Source organism: Ranitomeya variabilis, chromosome 5 (genome assembly GCF_051348905.1).
Source record: "Ranitomeya variabilis isolate aRanVar5 chromosome 5, aRanVar5.hap1, whole genome shotgun sequence".
NCBI lineage: Eukaryota > Metazoa > Chordata > Amphibia > Anura > Dendrobatidae > Ranitomeya > Ranitomeya variabilis.
This window is the reverse complement of record NC_135236.1, coordinates 262,280,319-262,302,931: the sequence shown is the minus strand read 5'-3', so window position 1 is coordinate 262,302,931 and position 22,613 is coordinate 262,280,319. Positions and strand designations below refer to the sequence as shown.

At 45.2% G+C, this 22,613-nt stretch overlaps 2 protein-coding genes and 1 long non-coding RNA gene across 17 annotated transcripts in view; 2 read left to right on the top strand and 1 right to left on the bottom strand.

The window, feature by feature from the left end:
- Positions 1-22,613, bottom strand: part of TPM1 (tropomyosin 1) — a 56,155-nt gene that overhangs the window by 20,035 nt on the left and 13,507 nt on the right. For 3 of the 15 annotated variants that reach the window (XM_077264172.1, XM_077264175.1, XM_077264183.1), the window contains 6 exons: positions 10,875-11,008; positions 4,655-4,772; positions 4,490-4,560; positions 3,045-3,120; positions 831-893; positions 661-730 (listed from right to left, as the gene is read on the bottom strand). In XM_077264172.1, the coding sequence (XP_077120287.1) occupies positions 661-730; positions 831-893; positions 3,045-3,120; positions 4,490-4,560; positions 4,655-4,772; positions 10,875-11,008 (532 nt within the window). Of the gene's footprint in view, positions 1-62; positions 222-660; positions 731-830; positions 894-3,044; positions 3,121-3,677; positions 3,754-4,489; positions 4,561-4,654; positions 4,773-10,874; positions 11,009-18,501; positions 18,996-22,613 lie in introns of those variants that run through there. The other 12 variants (XM_077264177.1, XM_077264174.1, XM_077264173.1 and 9 more) reach the window with 9 other exon arrangements.
- On the top strand, positions 6,620-9,622 carry LOC143773595 (uncharacterized). The gene is made up of 2 exons (XM_077260993.1): positions 6,620-6,842; positions 7,791-9,622. Exons 1-2 carry the CDS (start codon positions 6,714-6,716, stop codon positions 9,336-9,338), a joined length of 1,677 nt encoding a protein of 558 aa, XP_077117108.1. The 5' UTR covers positions 6,620-6,713; the 3' UTR covers positions 9,339-9,622.
- The window catches only part of LOC143775712 (uncharacterized), an 80,237-nt gene continuing 75,976 nt past the window's right edge, over positions 18,353-22,613 (top strand). The window contains exon 1 of the long non-coding RNA XR_013215694.1: positions 18,353-18,431. This is a non-coding gene — a long non-coding RNA (uncharacterized LOC143775712). The remainder of the gene's footprint in view (positions 18,432-22,613) is intronic.

Sequence of the window (22,613 nt, the reverse complement as noted above, 5' to 3'; positions counted from 1 at the left end):
AGAGGTAAGTGGAAGTAAAAGTAAGCCAGAAGTGAGCAAAAGGAAAAAAAAAAATTAAGGTGTGAGGGTAGGATGTGAGTTTTATTAAGCGAGCAGAGAGGGTAAGAACATAAGCAAAGAAAACATAGAAAGGGGAATTTACATTGAAGTCATGTCATTGAGAGCGTGATCCAGTTCTTCACTGATGGCTTTGTACTTCAGTTTCTGGGCATACAGTTCATCTGCTCAAAGTGAAGTTTGGGGAGAGATTGAAGGGGGAAGACACAAAAGGAGAGGATGGAAAGTGAAAAAGACAAGAAATTGTGGTGGGAGGAGGACAAGAGGGAAACAAAATAGGAACAGGAAAGAGGAATAAAGGTACGGTGAGAAGGGAGTCCAGGGTTTGTAAGCACCATCCAGGTACAGGATGAAGAAGCAGACAGCGTGGTGGAGAAGCAGTGAAGAGCCCGGCATGGAAATACAAATTATGCGTAAATAAAAAGAAAAAAAAGAAAGACAGATTAGAAGAAAAAAAAAAAAAAAAAAAAAGCAACAGAAGAGACAACAACCTCCAAGGAGATTTTTTATAGGACTAAAAAAAAAAAAGAAAAAAAAAAAAAAAGAACTTGGACATTTTAAAACATTTCCACATTTAGAAAAAACGAGAAAGAAAAATCATACCTTCTAAGTCATCAATGGACTTTTCCAACTTGGCTACTGTCCTCTCGGCAAACTCAGCACGTGTCTCAGCCTGAAGGACAAAAAAAAGAACATGAGTGTCCAGCTAGCGTATCCAGTATCCTAGAGGCACAGCACCAATAGACCATGAAAGACAAGGCAGCAGAACTTGCCTCCTTCAGCTTGTCTGTAAGAACCTTGATTTCCTCCTCATATTTGTCCTCTTTCTGGGAGTACTGTAAGAAGAAACAGAAACATGTTTAGCAGCCAGATCAATAAGATTAGTCAGAACTGGATCCAGGGATTATTAAAAGCACCAAGGACAACATACACGCTCTCTTAGGACTAACACTGCGCACCATTAAGGCAAATGGGTCTACATTAAGTTTTTGTCAAAGTTCTACATTATTTTCTTTTATGGGCAAAGAATACCTGTAAGAAATATTATCCCTAGGGAGATTATACAGACTTTGAATAAATGTGGTCATGAAGCCATGTTCTAAAACACCATGAATGAACTGCTCGAAAAAAAAATAAAGGGAACACTTAAACAGAATATATCTCCAAGTAAATCAAACTTCTGTGAAATCAAACTGTCCACTTAGGAAGAAACACTTTGACAATCAATTTCCCATGCTGTTGTGCAAATGGAATAGACAATAGATGGAAATTGTTGGCAATTATCAAGACACTCAATAAAGGAGTGGTTCTGCAGGTGGGGACCACAGACCACATCTCAGTACCAATGCTTTCTGGCTGATGTTTTGGTCACTTTTGAATGTTGGTTGTGCTTTCACATTCGTGGTGGCATGAAATAGACTCTACAACCCACACAAGTGGCTCAGGTAGTGGAGCTCATCCAGGATGGCACATCAATGCAAGCTGTGGCAAGAAGGTTTTCTGTGTCTGTTAGCATAGTGTCCAGAGGCTTGAGGTGCTACCAGGAGACAGGCCAGTACACCAGGAGACGTGGAGGGGGCCGTAGGAGGGCAACAACCCAGCAGCAGGACCGCTACCTCAGCCTTTGTGCAAGGAGGATCAGGAGGAGCACTGCCAGAGTCCTGCAAAATAACCTCCAGCAGGCCACAAATGTGCATGTGTCTGCAGAAACGGTTAGAAACCGACTCCATGAGGAGAGGATGGTCTGAGTGCCCGACGTCCACAGATGGGCGATTGTGCTCACAGCCCAACACCGTGCAGGATGCTTGGCATTTGCCACAGAACACCAGGATTGGCAAATTCGCCACTGGTGCCCTGTGCTCTTCACAGATGAAAGCAAGTTCACACTGACCACATGTGACAGACGTGACAGTCTGGAGACGCAGTGGAGAGCGATTTGCTGCCTGCAACATCCTTCAGCATGACCAGTTTGCCAGTGGGTCAGTAATGGTGTGGGGTGGCATTTCTTTGGAGCGCCGCACAGCCCTCCATGTACTCGCCAGAGGTAGTCTGACTGCCATTAGGTACCGAGATGAGATCCTCAGACCCCTTGTGAGACCATATGCTGATGCAGTTGGCCCTGGGTTCCTCCTAATGCAAGACAATGCCAGACCTCCATGTGGCTGGAGTGTGTCAGCAGTTCCTGCAAGATGAGGGCATTGAAGCTATGGACTTGGCCCGCCCGTTCCCCAGATCTGAATCCGATTGAGCACATCTGGGACATCATGTCTCGCACCATCCACAAACGTCATGTTGCACCACAGACTGTCCAGGTCTGGTAGAAGATCCCTCAGGAGACCATCCGCCACCTCATCAGGAGCATGGCCAGGCATTGTGTGGAGGTCATAGGCACGTGGAGGCCACACACACACTACTTAGCATCATTTCCACTGAAGTTGGACCAGTCTGATTTTCCACTGATTTTGAGTATCGTTCCAAATCCAGGTCTCCATTGGTTAATAAATTTGATTTCCACTGATGATTTTTGTGTGATTTTGTTGTCAGCACATTCAACTTTGTACAGAACAAAGTATTCAATGAGAATATTTCATTCATTCAGATCTAGGATGTGTTATTTGAGTGGTCCTTTTATTTTTTTTGAGCAGAGATATATATATATATATATATATATCTTCAAAACTGTTGTCCTCCAAGACAACTGACTATTCTGCGTCTGTCTGAAAACTAAATATACTTTGCTTAATAATTTGCATCCCTGGCTTCTCTAAACAATGTTTTTACTGGCAGGTAAAAATTAAGGAGGGACCAATGTGTGTAGACTGTGCAATCTACAAACAATCTGAGTGGCATGGATTTGGTTATGTTCTAGCAACAGAACATTCACGTCTGACGTGACAGCGGCAACATGGTGGGTCCACAGATCCATCTTTAACGTGTGCAGGTCACCACACTCTCCGCTTCGGTCAGAATATTTATTGCCGTCCTACCTTTTCTGCCTGGGCCTCCAGAGATTTCAGGTTGTTGGTGACAGTTTTCAACTCCTCCTCAAGCTCCGCACATTTGCTATTTGCATGGGTGAGGTGACAGGCAGAGGTGGTAGGAGTAAAAAAAAGGAAGGAAAGATGGAGTGGGGGTGGGGGGAAAAAAGAAAAAGAAAAAAAAAAAAAAAGGAGATTGAAAGGAGAGAATAGAATGAAAAACCAAACCGGATCAAAAAGGAGAATTACAAAGCCAATATAAAAGAAAAAAAGCTGTGTCACAATGTAAAAGACGCAGAGCTATAAATTAGGCGATCTAGAATTTGAGACACTAAGTGACGAAATCGCCACAACGATACAGGTGGAAAAGAAATTAATAAGCGTTACATTGAAAATCGGTGCCATTATGCAGTTTCCTCATCGTGGTAACTTCTGCATACAAATCGCATCTTTTACATGTGCACAATACAGCTTTTTCTCAGCTTGAGAGAGTCACGTACCAATGAAAGAAAAAAATAAATCCTAACAGGTTACAGGGGAGCACTGCAGTGAGGAAAGTGTGGAAAATACTGCTGTACAGCAAGTTAGGAGATGTGAAGCCCAGCAGCCAAGGATAAAGAGGGCCCAGACTGGCAGCAGTACCTTCTCCTCAGAGGCTAGTAACGTTTTCAACGTTTGGTCCATTATTCTCAGCTGATCATCATGCTGTCGGTATTGTCTATTAATGAGTGCATGAAATAAGGAAGGAGTGCACAAGCCATTCACAATATGTGGAGCATGCAAAGAAAAACACATTGTTACACGTGACCGCAGGATAAAGCATATATACATTATCTGGTAGAGCTAGCACTGGTGTGGTCAGCAGGAGTTGGGTTATCAGCTCTGAAGTGTGGCAACATAATATGCATGTTCACATATGAAGATGGCCTACAGAGGATGCTGCACTGCTTTATTATGACCTGGCTACAGCCTGCGTTATAGGTCAGAGCTGCATTCACAATGCTACAAGCCTCAGATCTGACATCTAGCAGAATTCATTGGTTGTACACCAGGGTCTGCGCGACCATTGGATGACATTGTCAGGATAGGTTATCAATGAGAAGGAAGGTGGTCCAACTCCCTTCCTTTTAATGAGGCTGCACTACAATTCCCTGCAGAGTGGGGGTCACGGTGCAGGGAAGAAGAGTACATGGAATAGATGAAAACTAAGTATGTGTAATGTATATTACTTTAATGGTAATGGACCACACATATGTAAACTAAGTGTTCATTCAAGGGGACATTAAAAATACAAGAAGGGGCTTTTGTCTTTCACAACAGATAACACCAACTTGGGAGGGTCTTCAGGATGCTCTAAAGCATGCAATGCATTCATGGGGAAAGCAACTCCAGGATGATGTTCTGGGTGTATATTAGGTGCAAAGGGATGCTGATGGAGACATGCCGCCACTCACCTCTCTGACAGTTCAGCACGTTCCTCTGCACGTTCCAGGTCACCCTCAATGATCACCAACTTACGGGCAACCTATTACACAGAAGGGGCATGAGTTATAGCATATCATTTACACAAGCTATAAGATGTAGAAGAATAAAGAAGTCTTAAGTCTTTGTGTCCTCACCTCTTCATATTTGCGGTCAGCCTCCTCAGCAATGTGCTTGGCTTCCTTCAGCTGGATCTCTTGCAGCTCCATCTTCTCTTCATCCTTCAGGGCTCTGTTTTCAATGACCTTCATGCCTCTGAGATACAACAAGACACCCATCAGTGAACAAAATTGAATGGTGTAAACCACAACAATAGTCAATAGTATCAGGTGCGGGCAAATGCTGAAAACAATGTAACGCTCCATACAGAAACACTGGCTGTTTACATTGCAAACAATACGAGACGTTGATGCAATCAGGATGGTGAGAGTCAGCAGTTCGCTGTTGTGAGAGCTTCTAACAATAAGATTTGGTCAAACATTAATGAATGAACCAATCTGAGCTTTATAGAATGGAAAGAATATTCCATGACATTAAATGGTCTCTTCACCACCTCTATTTTGATGAGAACCTGTCTGCTCTCTCCTGTCAATCGCCATAAATAACACTGGCCAACAGTGAAAATGTGTCTGAAATGAAAATAGCTGGTTTGTAATAATTTTAGCATCCTAAAAACGAATATGTTACTTAAAAATCATTATTAGCTCTTGTTGCTGAGATACATGTCATCCCTTCACCCCCGGAGCTTTTTCCGTTTTTCCGTTTTCGTTTTTCGCTCCCCTCCTTCCCAGAGCCATAACTTTTTTATTTTTCCGTCAATTTGGCCATGTGAGGGCTTATTTTTTGCGGGACGAGTTGTACTTTTGAACGACACCATTGGTTTTACCATGTCGTGTACTAGAAAACGGGAAAAAAATTCCAAGTGCAGTGAAATTGCAAAAAAAGTGCAATCCCACACTTGTTTTTTGCTTGCCTATTTTGCTAGGTTCACTAAATGCTAAAACTGACCTGCCATTATGATTCTCCAGGTCATTACGAGTTCATAGACACCTAACATGACTAGGTTATTTTTCACCTAAGTGGTGAAAAAAAATTCCAAACTTTGCAAAAAACAAAACAAAACAAAATTGCGCCATTTTCCGATACCCGTAGCGTCTCCATTTTTCGTGATCTGGGGTCGGGTGAGGGTTTATTTTTTGCGTGCCGAGCTGGCGTTTTTAATGATAGCATTTTGGTGCAGATACGTTCTTTTGATCGCCCGTTATTGCATTTTAATGCAATGTCGTGGCGACCAAAAAAACGTAATTCTGGCGTTCCGATTTTTTTCTCGTTACGCCGTTTTGCGATAAGGTTAATGCTTTTTTTTTATTGCTAGATCGGGCGATTCTGAACGCGGCGATACCAAATATGTGTAGGTTGGGGGTTTTTTTTATTGATTTATTTTGATTGGGGCGAAAGGGGGGTGATTTAAACTTTTATGTTTTTTTTATTTTTTTCACATTTTTAAAAACTTTTTTTTTTTACTTTTGCCATGCTTCTATAGCCTCCATGGGAGGCTAGAAGCAGGCACAGCCCGATCGGCTCTGCTATGCAGCAGCGATCATAAGATCGCTGTTACACAGCAGAATTGCAGGTGTGCTGTGAGCGCCGACCACAGGGGGGCGCTCACAGCCACCGGCAATCAGTAACCATAGAGGTCTCCAGGACCTCTATGGTTACCTTCCTGATGCATCGCCGACCCCCGATCATGTGACGGGGGTCGGCGATGCGCTCATATCCGGCCGCACGGCCGGATGCGGTAGTTAAATGCCGCTGTCTGTGTTTGACAGCGGCATTTAACTAGTTAATAGCGGCGGGTGATCGCGATTTCACCCGCCGCTATTGCGCGCACATGTCAGCTGTAAAAAACAGCTGACATGTCGCGACTTTGATGTGCGCTCACCGCCGGAGCGCACATCAAAGCGGGGGTCCCGACATGTGACATACTATACCGTCACATGTCGGGAAGGGGTTAAGATTATTATGCAGGAAAATAGGGAAATTTTGAATTTTCAACAAATGTGTATTGGTAAACCTGATTACAGACCTGTTGAACCAATGTCAGCCATTTTATTCATTGTGTCTGCATAGTTTGTACTAATTGAAGTCTCTTTCTCTTGTTGCAGTAATTTTGTGGAGAGAATTTACACTTTGAAAATGCCTCGTAAATGTGCAAATATTGTTAACAATTTTTGTTACGTGTGTGGTTATGTGACATTTGCCAACCAAAGAAGACCAATTACTCCACTTGTGAAGACTGCTTACCATCATTACTTTGGTGTAAGGGTATGTGCACACGTTCAGGATTTCTTGCAGAAATTTCCTGAAGAAAACCGGAAATTTTCTGCAAGAAATCCGCATTTTTTTTTTTGCGTTTTTTTTCCGTTTTTTTTGCGTTTTTTTAACATTCTGCAAGCGTAATTAGCTTGCAGAATGCTAAAGTTTTCCAAGCGATCTGTAGCATCGCTTGGAAAACTGACTGACAAGTTGGTCACACTTGTCAAACATACTGTTTGACAAGTGTGACCAACTTGTTACTATAGATGCTGCTTTTGCAGCATCTATAGTAAAAGATAGAACGTTTAAAAATAATAAAAAAAATAAAAAAAATGCTTATACTCACCCGCAGACATCAGATCTCCTCACCGGCGTCCATTCCTATAGCTGATGTGTGCGCGCAGGGCCTTCCATGACGTCACGGTCACGTGAGCGGTCTCGACCAATCACAGGACAGTGACGTCATTCGGCAAGGTCCTTCTCCGCACACCAGCTACAGGAACCAGCCAGCGTGCAGCACAGAGGCGGGAACACTGCGCTGGACATCGAGGGTGAGTATAGGACTATTTTTTATTTTATTTCTTATTTTTTGACCACTTATATGGTGCCCAGTGCGTGGAGGAGAGTTTCCTCTCCTCCACCCTGGGTACCAACCGCACATAATCTGCTTACTTCCCGCATGGTGTGCACAGCCCCGTGCGGGAAGTAAGCAGATCAATGGACCCCTAGGTGTGCGGAATCCCCGCAATTCCGCATTTTTAATGAACATGTTGCTTTTTTTTCCGCTATGCGATTTTTTCGCGGAAAAAATCGCAACATTTGCACAAAAAATGCGGAATACCTTGTAAATAATAGGAGGCATATGTTAGCGTTTTTTTCGCGTTTTTATCACGTTTTTATAGCGAAAAAACGCGAAAAAAACGCTAAAAATCCTGAACGTGTGCACATGGCCTAAAGGTTGGTGATCAGGAGAAGCCCTGGGCTCCACACATTTGCTGCAATAGTTGTTCAGTAAATCTGGTTGCATGGTTGAAGAATAAAGGACGTTCTATGCGTTTTGGTGTGCCAATGATTTGGAGGGAGCCAAGAAATCATGTAGACGACTGCTATTTCTGCATGGTTGCTCCTCTTCAGCATGGCATGTCAAGAAAAAAGAAGGGGACTATTGAGTACCCTAACATCCCCTCGGCTATAAGACCAGTCCCACATGGGAAAGATCTTCCCGTTCCTCGCCCTCCAAAGGAATATGTACTGGAATCAGATCAGGAGGAAGAATCGCCCGGAAGTTCATCACAAGATCTTGAATATGATTCACAGTCTGCATCAAATGAACCACATTTGCTTTCTCAGGGTGAACTCAATGATCTGATACGCGACCTGGACCTGTCGAAAGAAAAGGCAGAGCTTCTGGCTTCAAGATTAAAACAATGGAACTTTCTACTGTACAATGTTAAAGTGACTGCCTATAGGCATCGACAAAGAGATTTACATGTTTATTTTAAAAAGCAAGACAATCTCGTTTTCTGCACCAGTGTTGATGGTTTAATGTCCGCTATGAATGTTCAGTACAACCCACTAGATTGGAGACTTTTCATCGACGGTTCAAAGGTTAGTTTAAAAGCTGTACTATTGCACAATGGAAATGTTCTTCCTTCCGTTCCTGTAGGCCATGCTGTTTGCATGAAAGAAACCTACAACAATATGAAACTGCTTCTGGACGCAATAAAATACAGTGACCACCAATGGCAGATCTGTGCAGACTTGAAAGTGGTTGCAATATTGTTAGGCATGCAGTTGGGATACACAAAATATTGCTGTTTCCTATGTGAGTGGGACAGCCGTGCTAGATCTTCTCACTACAATATAAAAGTGTGGCCTACAAGGGACAAAATGTGTCCTGGAATTAAGAATGTTCAACACTGTCCACTTGTTGAACGCAGTAAAATCATTCTGCCGGCGCTACACATTAAACTTGGTCTTATGAAAAATTTTGTTAAGGGAATGAACCAAGAAGGAAATGCTTTTAAGTACCTCAGAGGGAAGTTTCCACAACTCAGTGATGCTAAAGTGAAAGAAGGTGTCTTCATTGGTCCTCAAATTCGTGACCTACTTAGGGATGGAAATTTTGACGAGATCCTACAAGGCAATGAGAAGGCGGCATGGCAAGCCTTCAGAGATGTTGTACGTGGCTTCTTGGGAAACAGACGAGTTGATAACTATGTTGATATTGTGAATAACCTTCTTACGAAGTATCATAAATTAGGCTGCAACATGTCATTAAAAATACACTTTCTGGACTCTCATCTGGATTTCTTCCCGGACAATTGTGGTGCAGTAAGCGATGAGCATGGTGAGCGATTCCACCAAGATATTTTAAATATGGAACAAAGATATCAGGGCAAGTGGAATGCTTCCATGCTTGCAGACTACTGTTGGACATTAATCAGAGATGTACCAGAAGAAAACTTCAATAGACAAGCAAAAAGAAAGCGTTCTCGTGAATAGGTCTTGTCTGAACTGTTGTGTTCAGTTAATGTATTGTGTTCTTGCTATTTTAATCATATTTTAAACAATATTTCAAGTTTGAACATGACATTTGTGTGCAATTTATACTCTTGTAATGAATGCTTCTCGCTACCTACAGCACATACATCCATGGCGTGTATCTAAAAAACGAGAGCTAATTAAACAATTCTGTGGGTATATTTGAGTTTCTCGACCCAAAATTAGTAATATTTGCCTATTTTCATCAAAGAAACATAAAAAAAGTTGTTTTTTGTTGGCCTGTGTAATTAATCTTAATCTGTGTTGTCTAGTTACTTTGTTATTCCTCCCTGCTGCAGGTGTAACCCTACAAAGTCTGACACTATCCAATCAATGCAGACAGTTAAACTGTAGGGACACGCCTCTTTGACAAATTGAATAGTAACACCCATTTGTACACTTCAGCAGGAACAGAGGAAGAGCACAACAAGCTAACAATTCTGGATAAATTTTTGTAATCCAGGGAAAATACAAATGTATATTACGGCGCAGTTAGACCGCTGTATAAAGCAGACAGATCAGATCGCAGTGCATGGACCGGCCAGCGCTCTCCCTACCAGAGCGTGACAGCTGCATAGAAATACATGGAGCCATCAAGCTCGAGTTGGGAGAGCCACCAGCCAGTCCATGCACTGCACTCTGATCTTTGGCCCACTTATATGGCTCTGGCTGCAGCCTTAAAAACAGACCTCAGCTGTCATGGAAAGTTCTCCTTATAGAGGCATATAACTAGAATAGAAACAGGGCCTACATATCAATGTTGCTCAAAATCACAGTACTTGGGCATTTAGGCTATGTGTACACGTTACGGATTGGGGAGCAGAATTTTCCGCACAAAATCCGCATCTCCTGGCAGAAACTGCAGGTGCGGATTTGCCGCGGTTTTGATGAGGAATTGATGTGAAATTTCTGCGGTTTTTACCCCTGCGGATTTCTATAATGGAAGGAGTCGGAAACACTGCAGTTCTGCACAAAAGTAGCATGCTACTTTTGTTCCACAGCGGTTTCCATGCGGATTTTTCAGCACCATTAGCACAGCTTTTTTTTTCCCTATTGATTTACATTGTACTGTAAAATCACTGTGCGGAACTGCAGCGTTTCTGTGCGGGAAAATCCGCATCGTGTGCACACAGCCTTAAAGAGAATTGGTCACCAGGTTTCACAATACAAACTGCATTTTTTTTTTTTTTACACACAAACACGCTTTGAAAATCCATGTCAAAATGGATGTACAGTATAATCCTCAAACTGAAACACATTTTTAGGAGTCCAGCTGACTAGACCTGCAAAAAGTTTCCTGGGTGTATTATTACAATTAACATTTAATAAAAGGGCGATACATCCATTCTGCAGTTTTTTGACAAGCAGCAGCCTTATCAGGACCAAGATCATTCCATATACTATGACGTTTGTTTTGATAACACTGATGACTGATCTGCTTTAAAAGGAAGTAGGATTTAAAAAAAAAAAAAAAAAAAAAAAAAAAAAAGGTCTTACCTCTCACTCTCATCTGCAGCCTTCTCAGCTTCCTCCAGTTTCTGAAGGGCTGTGGACAAACGCTCCTGAGCACGATCCAACTCCTCCTCTACCAGCTGGATACGCCTATTCAATGAGGCTACATCTCCTTCAGCCTAGGTGAAGAGAGGAAAAGTAATGCAGTCAGGATAAGATTAATGCTGCCCACGAAGCTGGAACTAGAATGCCCATTTCCTGCCAGGTAAATATCACATACGAGGGACTGCTACAATAGGAGCATTGTACAACTGCAAAAACTGACAATTAAAGTGATGCACTGGCTTCTTCTACATTAGGCTTTCGGACGTTCACTCCTTACATTCACTGGCCTGATGGAAGAACAGCAACTTGGAACAAGGTTTCCTCTCCATGTACTTAAAAGAAACGTCTCATACTATTATATAGGAAACCCTTCACTATAAATCATGTAACTGTTCCTTCATTGCCTCTATAAGTACAAGGTCTCCTCTCCAGTCCAACATTACGAAGAAAGAATATAGCTGTAGCATTTACCATTAAAGGGAATCTGTCACCCCCAAAATCGTATATGAGCTGCGGACACCGGCATCAGGGGCTTATCTACAGCATTCTGTAATGCTGTAGATAAGACCCCAATGTAACCTGAAAGATGAGAAATAAAGGTTAGATCAGAGGTGTCAAACTGCATTCCTCGAGGGCCGCCAACAGGTCATGTTTTCAGGAGTTCCTTAGCATTCCACAAGGTGCTGGAATCATTCTGTGCAGGTGATTAAATTACCACCTGTGCAATACAAGGAAATCCTGAAAACATGACCTGTTGGCGGCCCTCGAGGAATGCAGTTTGACACCTCTGCGTTAGATTATACTCACCCAGGGGCGGTCCCGCTATGGTCCGGTCCTCCCATCTTCATACGATGACGTCCTCTTGTCTTCCTGTTGCGGCTCTGGCGCAGGCGTACATTGTCTGCCTTGTTGAGGACAAAGCAAAGTACTGCAGTGAGCAGGCACTAGGCCTCTCTGACCTTTCCGGCGCCTGCGCACTGCAGTACTTTGCTCTGCCCTCAACAGGGCAGAAAAAGTACACCTGCGCCGGAGCATGAATACAAGAAGAGGACGTCATCGTAAGAAGATGGGAGGCCCCGGATCCGGACCGCAACGCCCATCGGACGCAGACCACAGCGGGACCGCCCCTGGGTGAGTATAATATAACTATTTCTCATCTTTCAGGTTACATCGAGGGCTTATCTACAGCATTACAGAATGCTGTAGATAAGCCCCTGATGACGGTGGCTCATATACGATTTTCGGGGTGACAGGTTCCCTTTAAAGTCACTTTTGGACAGAGATGGCTGTATTAGACATTTATCATTTTTTGATCTGAATACTTATAGGTCCAGATCCAATAAACGGATTTGTCAAGAAATCTGGCAAATTTGAAATGCCGCAATTTCAAAAAAACAGAGCCAAATGGCATTTTTATGCTAGTCCCAGCCAGCTTTACCAACTTGGAAAAGTGTGCGGAGCCTAGCGGGCACTGGGCCTGGCAGAGAAATTCATCATAATTTATTACACAAAAATAATGCAAATTCTAACACAAGGGCTTCAGTCCCTGACTGGAATACATTTCTTAAGTTAACAGTAGTGTTGAGCGAATGTGCTCGGATAAGCTGTTATGTGAGCATGCTCTGGTGCGGAGTATCTTCGGTGTGCTCGAATAAGTCCACGCGGCTGCAACACATGAAGGACTGCCCGTTTGACAGCTGCAACACATGCAAGGATTGTCCAACAAACAACCGTGGCTACTCGAACATAGCACACGAGTGTACTCTGATAACACCTTATTGAGCACATTCGCTGAACACTAACAGAAATTTGCACCAATTGGATTCCATACTCCAGCAGACATGAATCAAGAGTGGTGTGCAAATTTCCAGTCTTGATTAATTATGTCCAATAGGTTGTATTCGGAACGATGTTCCCTTTAATAATCAGTATGTATTCATGATAATGTTTTAATGGCCGCTTTACACAGAGTTAGGCTATGTTCACAATTTGCGGTTTTTGCTGCGGATCCGCAGCGGTTTTGACGCTGCGGATCCGCAGCAGTTTTTCATGCAGGGTACAGTACAATGTTACCCTATGGAAAACAAACCTCTGTGCCCACATTGCGGAAAGTCCCGGAAAAAAAACGCGCGGAATTGCTGCGGAAAAAAAGGAGCATGTCACTTCTTTCTGCGGATTCCGCAGCGGTTTTCAACATGCACCAATAGGAAAGTGCTGTTGAAAACCCGCAGAGGAATCCGCAGAAGAAACCGCAGGAAAACCCGCAGTGAAAGCCGCAGCGGTTTTGCACTGCGGTTTTTCCAAATCCGCAGCGGAAAAATCCGCACCAAAATCCGCAAAGTGTGAACAAGGCCTTACTATTTTGCTGAGGTCTTTGTAGAAGGCCTCAAGAATTGCACACATTATACAAGGTAAGGCTGGCTTAGAAAGTGGCTATAAGCCCTCCTGTTCTTCCTGGAAAAACCTACACATTACTACAATTATTAGGACATTAAAAGGAGGAAAGAAAAAAAAAAAATCTAAACAAATACTGATTAGTAGTCCCATACTGATTAGTAATCTCCATCGTGTCCAAAGGGTCTGATATTTAGGAAGTTGCAGAAAAAGTGTCAACTAAATGGAGCACATCGGCATCATCTGTTCATCTATAGTTTACGTTTCAGATGATACACAAGGGTGTGTGCCGAAATGCAGATGTAGGATGTGGTCACACACCTCAAACTAGATATAAATACTTTGTAACTTCCCCTTTCAAAAAAAAAAAAAAAAAGCCAAGAGATATCCGGGTTCCTAACCGTTCATACAGAAGGCCCCTACGTATCAGAGTGAAGGAAGAATATTCCCTTTATGCAGGTAGCAATAATCCCTAGCCACTGCCAAGTATATGGGATGCGGCACTCCTGCCACATACAGAAGAAAACCTCCATGCCTAGCCATTGGGGTTCCTGGAGTGTTTGCTGAGCAAAGGAGTGCCCGCCCTACAAAACTATGTGCACGCAATTAACCCCTACTGGACAAAACCTGCTTTCTAGTCATTACATGTAGATTTGTTGCGGTGTTAGGCAACAACTTCCTGATGGGAGGACAAGCATTTACAACCATGAGGGCGGCATACAGAAGCCCGGGCTGCCAATCCCCCAAAACAACTCCTGGATATAAACTTTTTGGCTTCGATTCACAAAGACTGTTGATTTTCACACCAGTCTTGATGAGGGGGTGTGTTGTAGTCAGACACTCCCGATTTATTAAATCGTTGCTTTTGCTGTCAAACACGACGATACACGCCGATCTAGCGACCAAATAAAGTTCTGGACTTCTAGCTCCGACCAGCGATATCACAGCAGGATCCAGATCGCTGCTGCGTGTCAAACACAATGAGATTGCTATCCAGGACGCTGCAACGTCACGGATCGTCGTCGTTCTTGTTGGAAAGTTGTTTAGTGTGAAGGTACCTTAAGGCCTCTTTCACACTTCCGTCTTTCTTTTTCCGTCACAATGCGTCGTTTTGTGAAGAAAAAAAAAAAAAAAACGGATCCAGGAAATGTTTCTGCTGGATCTGTTTTTTTTTCATAGACTTGTATTAGCGACGGATTGTGACGGATGGCCGCACATTTCATCTGTAGTGTGCGGGATCAGTCGTAAAATTGCTGTCCGTCTGGTGGAGAATGCACAGAGGAATGTTTTTTGTGTACGTCAGAAAATCGCTCATCGACGGATCCTGCGCTGTCAGTCGTTGGTTATAATGGAAGCCTACGGACGCAGGATTCGTTGCCGACTGTCAAAAGCAGGAATCCAGTGACGGATGCAGTCTTTTGAAACTGAGCATGCGCGGAAGAATTTCCCGTCAGGGAAATTCTCTCTTTTTTACTATTGATGCTGCCTATGCAGCATCAATAGTAAAAAGATATAAGGTTCAAAATAATTAAAAAAAAATCGTGATATTCTTACCTTCCGGCGTCCCCCGCAGCCATCCCGATGCACGCGATGCTCCCGTTCCTAGTAATGCATTGCGAAATGACCCCATGACGTAGCGGTCTCGCGAGACCACTACGTCATCACAGGTCATTGTTTCGCAAGGCATTACTGGGAACGGGAGTTGCTGGGAGCATCGCGGGCATCGGGACGGCTGCAGGGGACGCCGGAAGGTAAGAATATCATGATTTTTTTTTTTTTTTTTTATTATTTTTAACGTGTTGTGTATGCGTTTTTGCAGCAGAAAAACGCGGCGAAGACGCATACACAACGTGTGCACATAGCCTCAACGGATCCGTCAAAAAAACAAACCCAGTGCACCTGTTTTTTACAATCTGCACAGGATCCGTCTTTTCAACATTTTGACAGATTATGACTGATTGTAAAAAACGGAAGTGTGAAAGAGGCCTAACAAGTGCCACAGATCTTACTCCAGTCAGGGACTGGAATAAGATTTCTGGTGTATGGGTACGCCACAGCTTGTCAGGAATGTGTCAAAAGATGTAAAATTTTTGCACATCTTCAATTTCTTTGAAATTTTGCAACTTTTCAAGGTACGCCAGTGGCAAATTTACTTTGAAGAATCAGGACAATAATGTCCACAGAAGAAGCACATAGGGATAAATGTTTTCACCCATCAGTTTTGCTCAGCAGAAAGAATTAGCCAAGTAAACGATCTGTCGGAAAAAAGTATATTATATAGTTGTGCCTCATCTTCAGCATCATCTAGGAAAAACATCCACCAAAATATTAGTAATGTGAACAGAGCCTATGAAATGGCCCTAAGAAAGGGGATACTTTACCTATAGCAGAATTTCCAGCCCCAGGCCATATTGCTGATATTATTAAATTAGGAGTTATTTGTCTACTTGCCAGCCTGACCTAACTGGATTACAATTAATTGCTGGGCGCTGTCAGATCAAGCGTCAGTGCATTGCTCTTTACAAGATGTAAGGCTGTCCTCAACTAGTCCGCTCTACCGGTTTGACAGTAATATGTGAGTTGACCTGGGAGCAGCCAAACCTGAAATGATTGAGTGATATATTGTATAACTGTAGTCGTAAGATAAGGAAAACAACCTGACAAGTGGCACTAAAAACTACACCCTCTATGACAAAGTCTTAGGCCGAGTGCACATGATCTGGAAATGGCAGCGCTTTGAACGCAGGTGAATCCGCATGTGATCACTGAACCACAAGTCCAATACATTATATGGGTGAAACTGATCTCGTTCAGGCTCGCGTCTCTGCAAGAGAAATAGACATGGTGCAGTCTGGAAAGACACGCCACATGTCCGTCTCCGCGGATGAGCCACGGGCGTCTCTGGACACAGTGGGCATGGGAATTCTTGAAATCACATCCACTAAGCTGTAACAGCTGGACACGGCACAAGTTCGCAGCATCCAACCTGCGGCAACTTGGGATTGTGGGCACATGCCCTGATTCACACACTGCAGATGAAGTCATTTTTCACCAGGTGAAAAGTAGCCAGGTTTTGCTTTTACTTTTACCCCTTGGTATTCTTTTATCATCATTTTTATTCTTTAATCTGCTACATTGTTCTGGCCATTTTATTTAGTGCCAATTTGCATGCTCTTTATAAGCGGGCATGGCTCACAGGGCAATAATGGCAAGGAATATAAGAACACTCCAGAGATTCCTGAGAACCGCACCCCATTAGTAAGACCAGAAGAAAAATAAAAGGTCCAGATAAAAAGAGTATAAGGCTAGGTTCACATTACGTTATTGGGTGATGGCTAACGGACAGCGTTGCACGGTGAAAATGTCGCAATTAATGCCGTGCAACGGGTCCGTTAGCGCACCCATTGACAGCAATGTAAATTTCGCCTGTAGCGCATCGCTAGCGCGTGCCAGTTTCGGCACACGCTAGCGATGTGCCGTTCTTTTGTGACACGCCTCGGACGCTGCTTTCAGCGTCCGCGGCGCGCCCGAGGTCCGTTCCCCGCTGTGGCAGATCGGGGATCTGCACTAGCGGGGACGTTAGCGCGACCCCTAAAAATACATTGCATTAGCGCAATCCGCTAGCGCTGAACGGATTGCCCTAACGCAATGTGAACCTAGCCTAAGGGACACATGGATGAGGTAGAATTTCTACATGGCTTTCAGCATACTTCTCACCAAAATCCACGTTATTAACAGTTTAATGGGCACATGACCTGATAATATATGGCACTACCTGATGCTCACTTGTCCTGTAGCCAAGCACAGATTAGCCTCAATGAACGGGGCTAATCTACATGCAGGCCTGCGGGGCGCCAGAGACAAGAAGTCTGGACTTTTACCACGTGCTCACTGGCAAAGAATGGCAGGTTTTTCCTATGAACATACCCCAAATCTTTACATTACACCCCCCCCTCCCATTTTTAGGATCCAGTCCTGGTTTTGATTAACAAAAATGAATAGATAATGCGGACCACATTTGCAGCTTGTGACTGGGGCCTGAAGGAAAGGCTTCTCAAAATGGGAGAGAAAATTAAATATGAGCACCCAGGACAAGGACCTGGAGCCAAGATATAAAAGGAAATATACAGGTGGTGTTGAGGAGATAAAAAGCTCCAGTCACTAAATAGAGGTAACACTGGCTAAATATTTGCATGCCACTGATATAGGTGTAGAGTTAACCATTTGCATCCAAGGTCATAGAGTCTGGGAGGACAACTTTATTCTTAAACACGATTTATAATAAGGAGCCGCGTAATCAGTGCCTCACACCTTTATAGGGACCGGGGCGAGTATAGAGCATAGTAACCACAAGTATGGGTCAATAGTGAAGACAACAGCCTGCAAAGTAATGCAGAAGTGAAGAATGTGCGGAGACCCGCGCGGCAATGTAATGCAGTCCTTCCTGTTGTGTCACTGGAGAATTACAGGGAAGGACAAGACTATATAGTCAGTGAGCGGACCGGGGGTTTGGCCTTATAAGGAGAGGAGAGGGCAGAAAAGCTCCCAAGTGCCCAGATCCAGCCGCAAGGCCGCCGGGTGACGGACACGGGGCGTGTGGGGATAATATATACTGTATATTCCAGCTAGGATCAGGTGGGGGCAAATCTAATATATTACAGATAGTGTCATTCCAACAATGGCCTAAGGGGATCGGAGACTGGAAAAGTGAGAATTGCCAGCGGCACGTCACCCGCTTACTACACTGGATGCCTGGGGAGCCCCGGAGCCCACATACACACAGCAGCCCCTCAGCTGGAGGGAGGAGACAAGTCGGGTGACACACTGCCTCGGGCGCAGTGCCAGGCGGGCACACTCACTGTACACACACCTGTCCGCCCCCACAGGCAGACAGTGCGAGCACCACGCCCAGGAGCATGCGGCAGCTGAGGAGTTAACCCTCCGCCTCCTCCAGATGAGCCCGGCCGCATGCCGCACATTCCCGGCGCAGCGCCCCCTCCGGCTGCCTGGATACCTCTGCCCTGGAGACTGCGAGCTCTTGGGACAGGCAGGCAGTCTATTAACCATGTAGGAGCCAGTGACGAAGGGACCCCAGAGACTGAGGTGTTCCCCCAATACAGCCCGTCATTATACAATGCTGCCAGCTATGGGCAGGCGAGGCCATGGCGCTTACCGCCTCCCGCAGCTTCTTCTCCACGTCCCGCTCCCGCTGCAGCCGCTCTGCCCGCTCCTCCGCCGCATCCGCCTGGTCCTGCAGGCTCTTGATCTTCCTCCTCACGGCCTCCAGAGAGGTCATACCGGCCATTCGTCCTGCGCTCACCGCTCACACTACTCACTTCCGGCCTGTACTCAGCCCGAACCGCACGCTGTGAGGAGAGGGCTCCGTCCCCGGTAATTCTCCGGCTGCTCAGTCCGCACACAGGAAGTCTCCTCCTTACATAGGCTCCGGCCCCTTCAGTTAACCCTATCATTACAGGAGACTGCTCCCTGAAGTGGCGGAGGGTGCTAGCCCTCGGTGGGTGCGGTACCACCTTACATGTGCCCTGCACTGTATGAAAGGAGGGGTGATGGTGTGATAAGCCCCTCACCAGGGAGTGATGCCCCCCAATGATTCAGAATGCGCGGACGCTACTGCCACCTGGTGCTAGTATGCCGGCATAGCAGGGCGCGCCACAGGTGACAGCATCCTGGAGAATGGCTGGTGCTGGGGGCTCAGCTATGACACGTGACTATTAGTGGCTATTGGGGGCTCAGCTATGACACGTGACTATTAGTGGCTATTGGGGGCTCAGCTATGACACGTGACTATTAGTGGCTATTGGGGGCTCAGCTATGACACGTGACTATTAGTGGCTATTGGGGGCTCAGCTATGACACGTGACTATTAGTGGCTATTGGGGGCTCAACTATGACACGTGGCTATTGGGGGCTCAGCTATGACACGTGATTATTAGTGGCTATTGGGGGCTCAGCTATGACACGTGACTATTAGTGGCTATTGGGGGCTCAGCTATGACACGTGACTATTAGTGGCTATTGGGGGCTCAGCTATGACACGTGACTATTAGTGGCTATTGGGGGCTCAGCTATGACACGTGGCTATTGGGGGCTCAGCTATGACACGTGATTATTAGTGGCTATTGGGGGCTCAGCTATGACACGTGACTATTAGTGGCTATTGGGGGCTCAGCAATGATACGTGACTATTAGTGGCTATTGGGGGCTCAGCTGTGACACGTGACTATTGGGGGCTCAGCTATGACACGTGATTATTAGTGGCTATTGGGGGCTCAGCTGTGACACGTGACTATTGGGGGCTCAGCTATGACACGTGACTATTAGTGGCTATTGGGGGCTCAGCTATGACACGTGACTATTAGTGGCTATTGGGGGCTCAACTATGACACGTGGCTATTGGGGGCTCAGCTATGACACGTGATTATTAGTGGCTATTGGGGGCTCAGCTATGACACGTGACTATTAGTGGCTATTGGGGGCTCAGCTATGACACGTGACTATTAGTGGCTATTGGGGGCTCAGCTATGACACGTGACTATTAGTGGCTATTGGGGGCTCAGCTATGACACGTGACTATTAGTGGCTATTGGGGGCTCAGCTATGACACGTGGCTATTGGGGGCTCAGCTATGACACGTGATTATTAGTGGCTATTGGGGGCTCAGCTATGACACGTGACTATTAGTGGCTATTGGGGGCTCAGCAATGATACGTGACTATTAGTGGCTATTGGGGGCTCAGCTGTGACACGTGACTATTGGGGGCTCAGCTATGACACGTGATTATTAGTGGCTATTGGGGGCTCAGCTGTGACACGTGACTATTGGGGGCTCAGCTATGACACGTGACTATTAGTGGCTATTGGGGGCTCAGCTATGACACGTGACTATTAGTGGCTATTGGGGGCTCAGCTATGACACGTGACTATTAGTGGCTCAGCTATGACACGTGATTATTAGTGGCTATTGGGGGCTCAGCTATGACACGTGACTATTAGTGGCTATTGGGGGCTCAGCAATGATACGTGACTATTAGTGGCTATTGGGGGCTCAGCTGTGACACGTGACTATTGGGGGCTCAGCTATGACACGTGATTATTAGTGGCTATTGGGGGCTCAGCTGTGACACGTGACTATTGGGGGCTCAGCTATGACACGTGACTATTAGTGGCTATTGGGGGCTCAGCTATGACACGTGACTATTAGTGGCTATTGGGGGCTCAGCAATGATACGTGACTATTAGTGGCTATTGGGGGCTCAGCTGTGACACGTGACTATTGGGGGCTCAGCTATGACACGTGATTATTAGTGGCTATTGGGGGCTCAGCTGTGACACGTGACTATTGGGGGCTCAGCTATGACACGTGACTATTAGTGGCTATTGGGGGCTCAGCTATGACACGTGACTATTAGTGGCTCAGCTATGACACGTGATTATTAGTGGCTATTGGGGGCTCAGCTATGACACGTGACTATTAGTGGCTATTGCGGGCTCAGCAATGATACGTGACTATTAGTGGCTATTGGGGGCTCAGCTGTGACACGTGACTATTGGGGGCTCAGCTATGACACGTGATTATTAGTGGCTATTGGGGGCTCAGCTGTGACACGTGACTATTGGGGGCTCAGCTATGACACGTGACTATTAGTGGCTATTGGGGGCTCAGCTATGACACGTGACTATTAGTGGCTATTGGGGGCTCAGCTATGACACGTGACTATTAGTGGCTATTGGGGGCTCAGCTATGACACGTGACTATTAGTGGATATTGAGGGTTCAGCTATGACACAATAATAATAATAATTTGATTTCTATAGCACCAACATATTCTGCAGCACTTTACATTTTAGAGGGGACTAGTACAGACATTACAGCATAACAATAATCACATAAATCACAGATACAGAAGGAGTGAGGGCCCTGCTCACAAGCTACAATCTATGGGGAAATAGGGCAGACACGAGAGGTGGATGGTAACCATTGCTTTCATTGTTCGGACCAGCCATAGTGTAAGGCTCGGGTGTTCATGTAAAGCTGCATGATTCGGTTAGCAGCCAGAATATGTAACAGTACAGACACAGAGGCTATTAACTGTATAAAGTGTATGAGAATATGATGCGAGGAACCTGGTTATGGTAAAAATTTTGAATGAGCCACACAGGGATAGTTTGATAAGTATGGTGAGGCAGTAGGCCAGTCTGAAGAAATGAGTTTTTAGGGCACATTTAAACTGTGGGGATTGGGCATTACTTGGATTGTCCTGGGTAGTGCTTTCCAAAGAATTGGCGCAGCACGTGAGAAGTCTTAGGGCTCATACTCACTTGCGTGAAATACGGCCGAGTCTCGCATGCTAAAACCCGGCTCTGCCGCCGGCACTGCAGAGCGGAGCGTGCGGCCACATAGCAATACATCATGCTCCGCTCCCACGTGCCAGCGGCAGAGCCGGGTGCTACCATGCGAGACTCGGCCATATTTCACGCAAGTGAGTATGAGCCCTTGGAGACGGGAGTGGGAGGTTCTGATTATTGAGGATGTTAACCTCAGGTCATTAGCAGAACAGAGAGCACGGGTAGGGTGGTAGGCCGAGACCAGGGAGGAGATGTAGCGTGGTGCTGAGCCATGGAGTGCTTTGTGGATGAGGGTAATAAGTTTATACTGAATTCTGGAGTGGATGGGTAACCAGTGCAATGACTGGCACAGGGTAGAGGCATCGGTGTAATGATATGACACGTGACTATTATTGGTGGCGCAGCTATGACACGTAACTATAAGTGGTTATTAGGGGCTCAGCTATGACACGTGACTTATTGGTTATTGGGGGCTGAGCTGTGACATACGTGACTATTAGTGAATATTGGGGGTTCAGTTATGTCACGTGACTATTACTGGTTATTTGGAGCTCAGCTATGACACGTTACTATTAGGCTGCCGTCACACTAGCAGTATTTGGTCAGTATTTTACATCAGTATTTGTAAGCCAAAACCAGGAGTGGAACAATTAGAGGAAAAGTATAATAGAAACCAGTCACCACTTCTGCATTTATCACCCACTCCGGGTTTTGGCTTACAAATACTGATGTAAAATACTGAGCAAATACTGATAGTGTGACGGCAGCCTTACTGGTTATTGGGGACTCAGCTATGACACGCAACTATTAGTGAATATTGGGGACTTAGCAATGATACATGACTATTAGTGAACATTGGGGGACTCAGCTATGACACGTGACTATTAGTGGAATTGGGGGTTCAGCTATGACACATGTG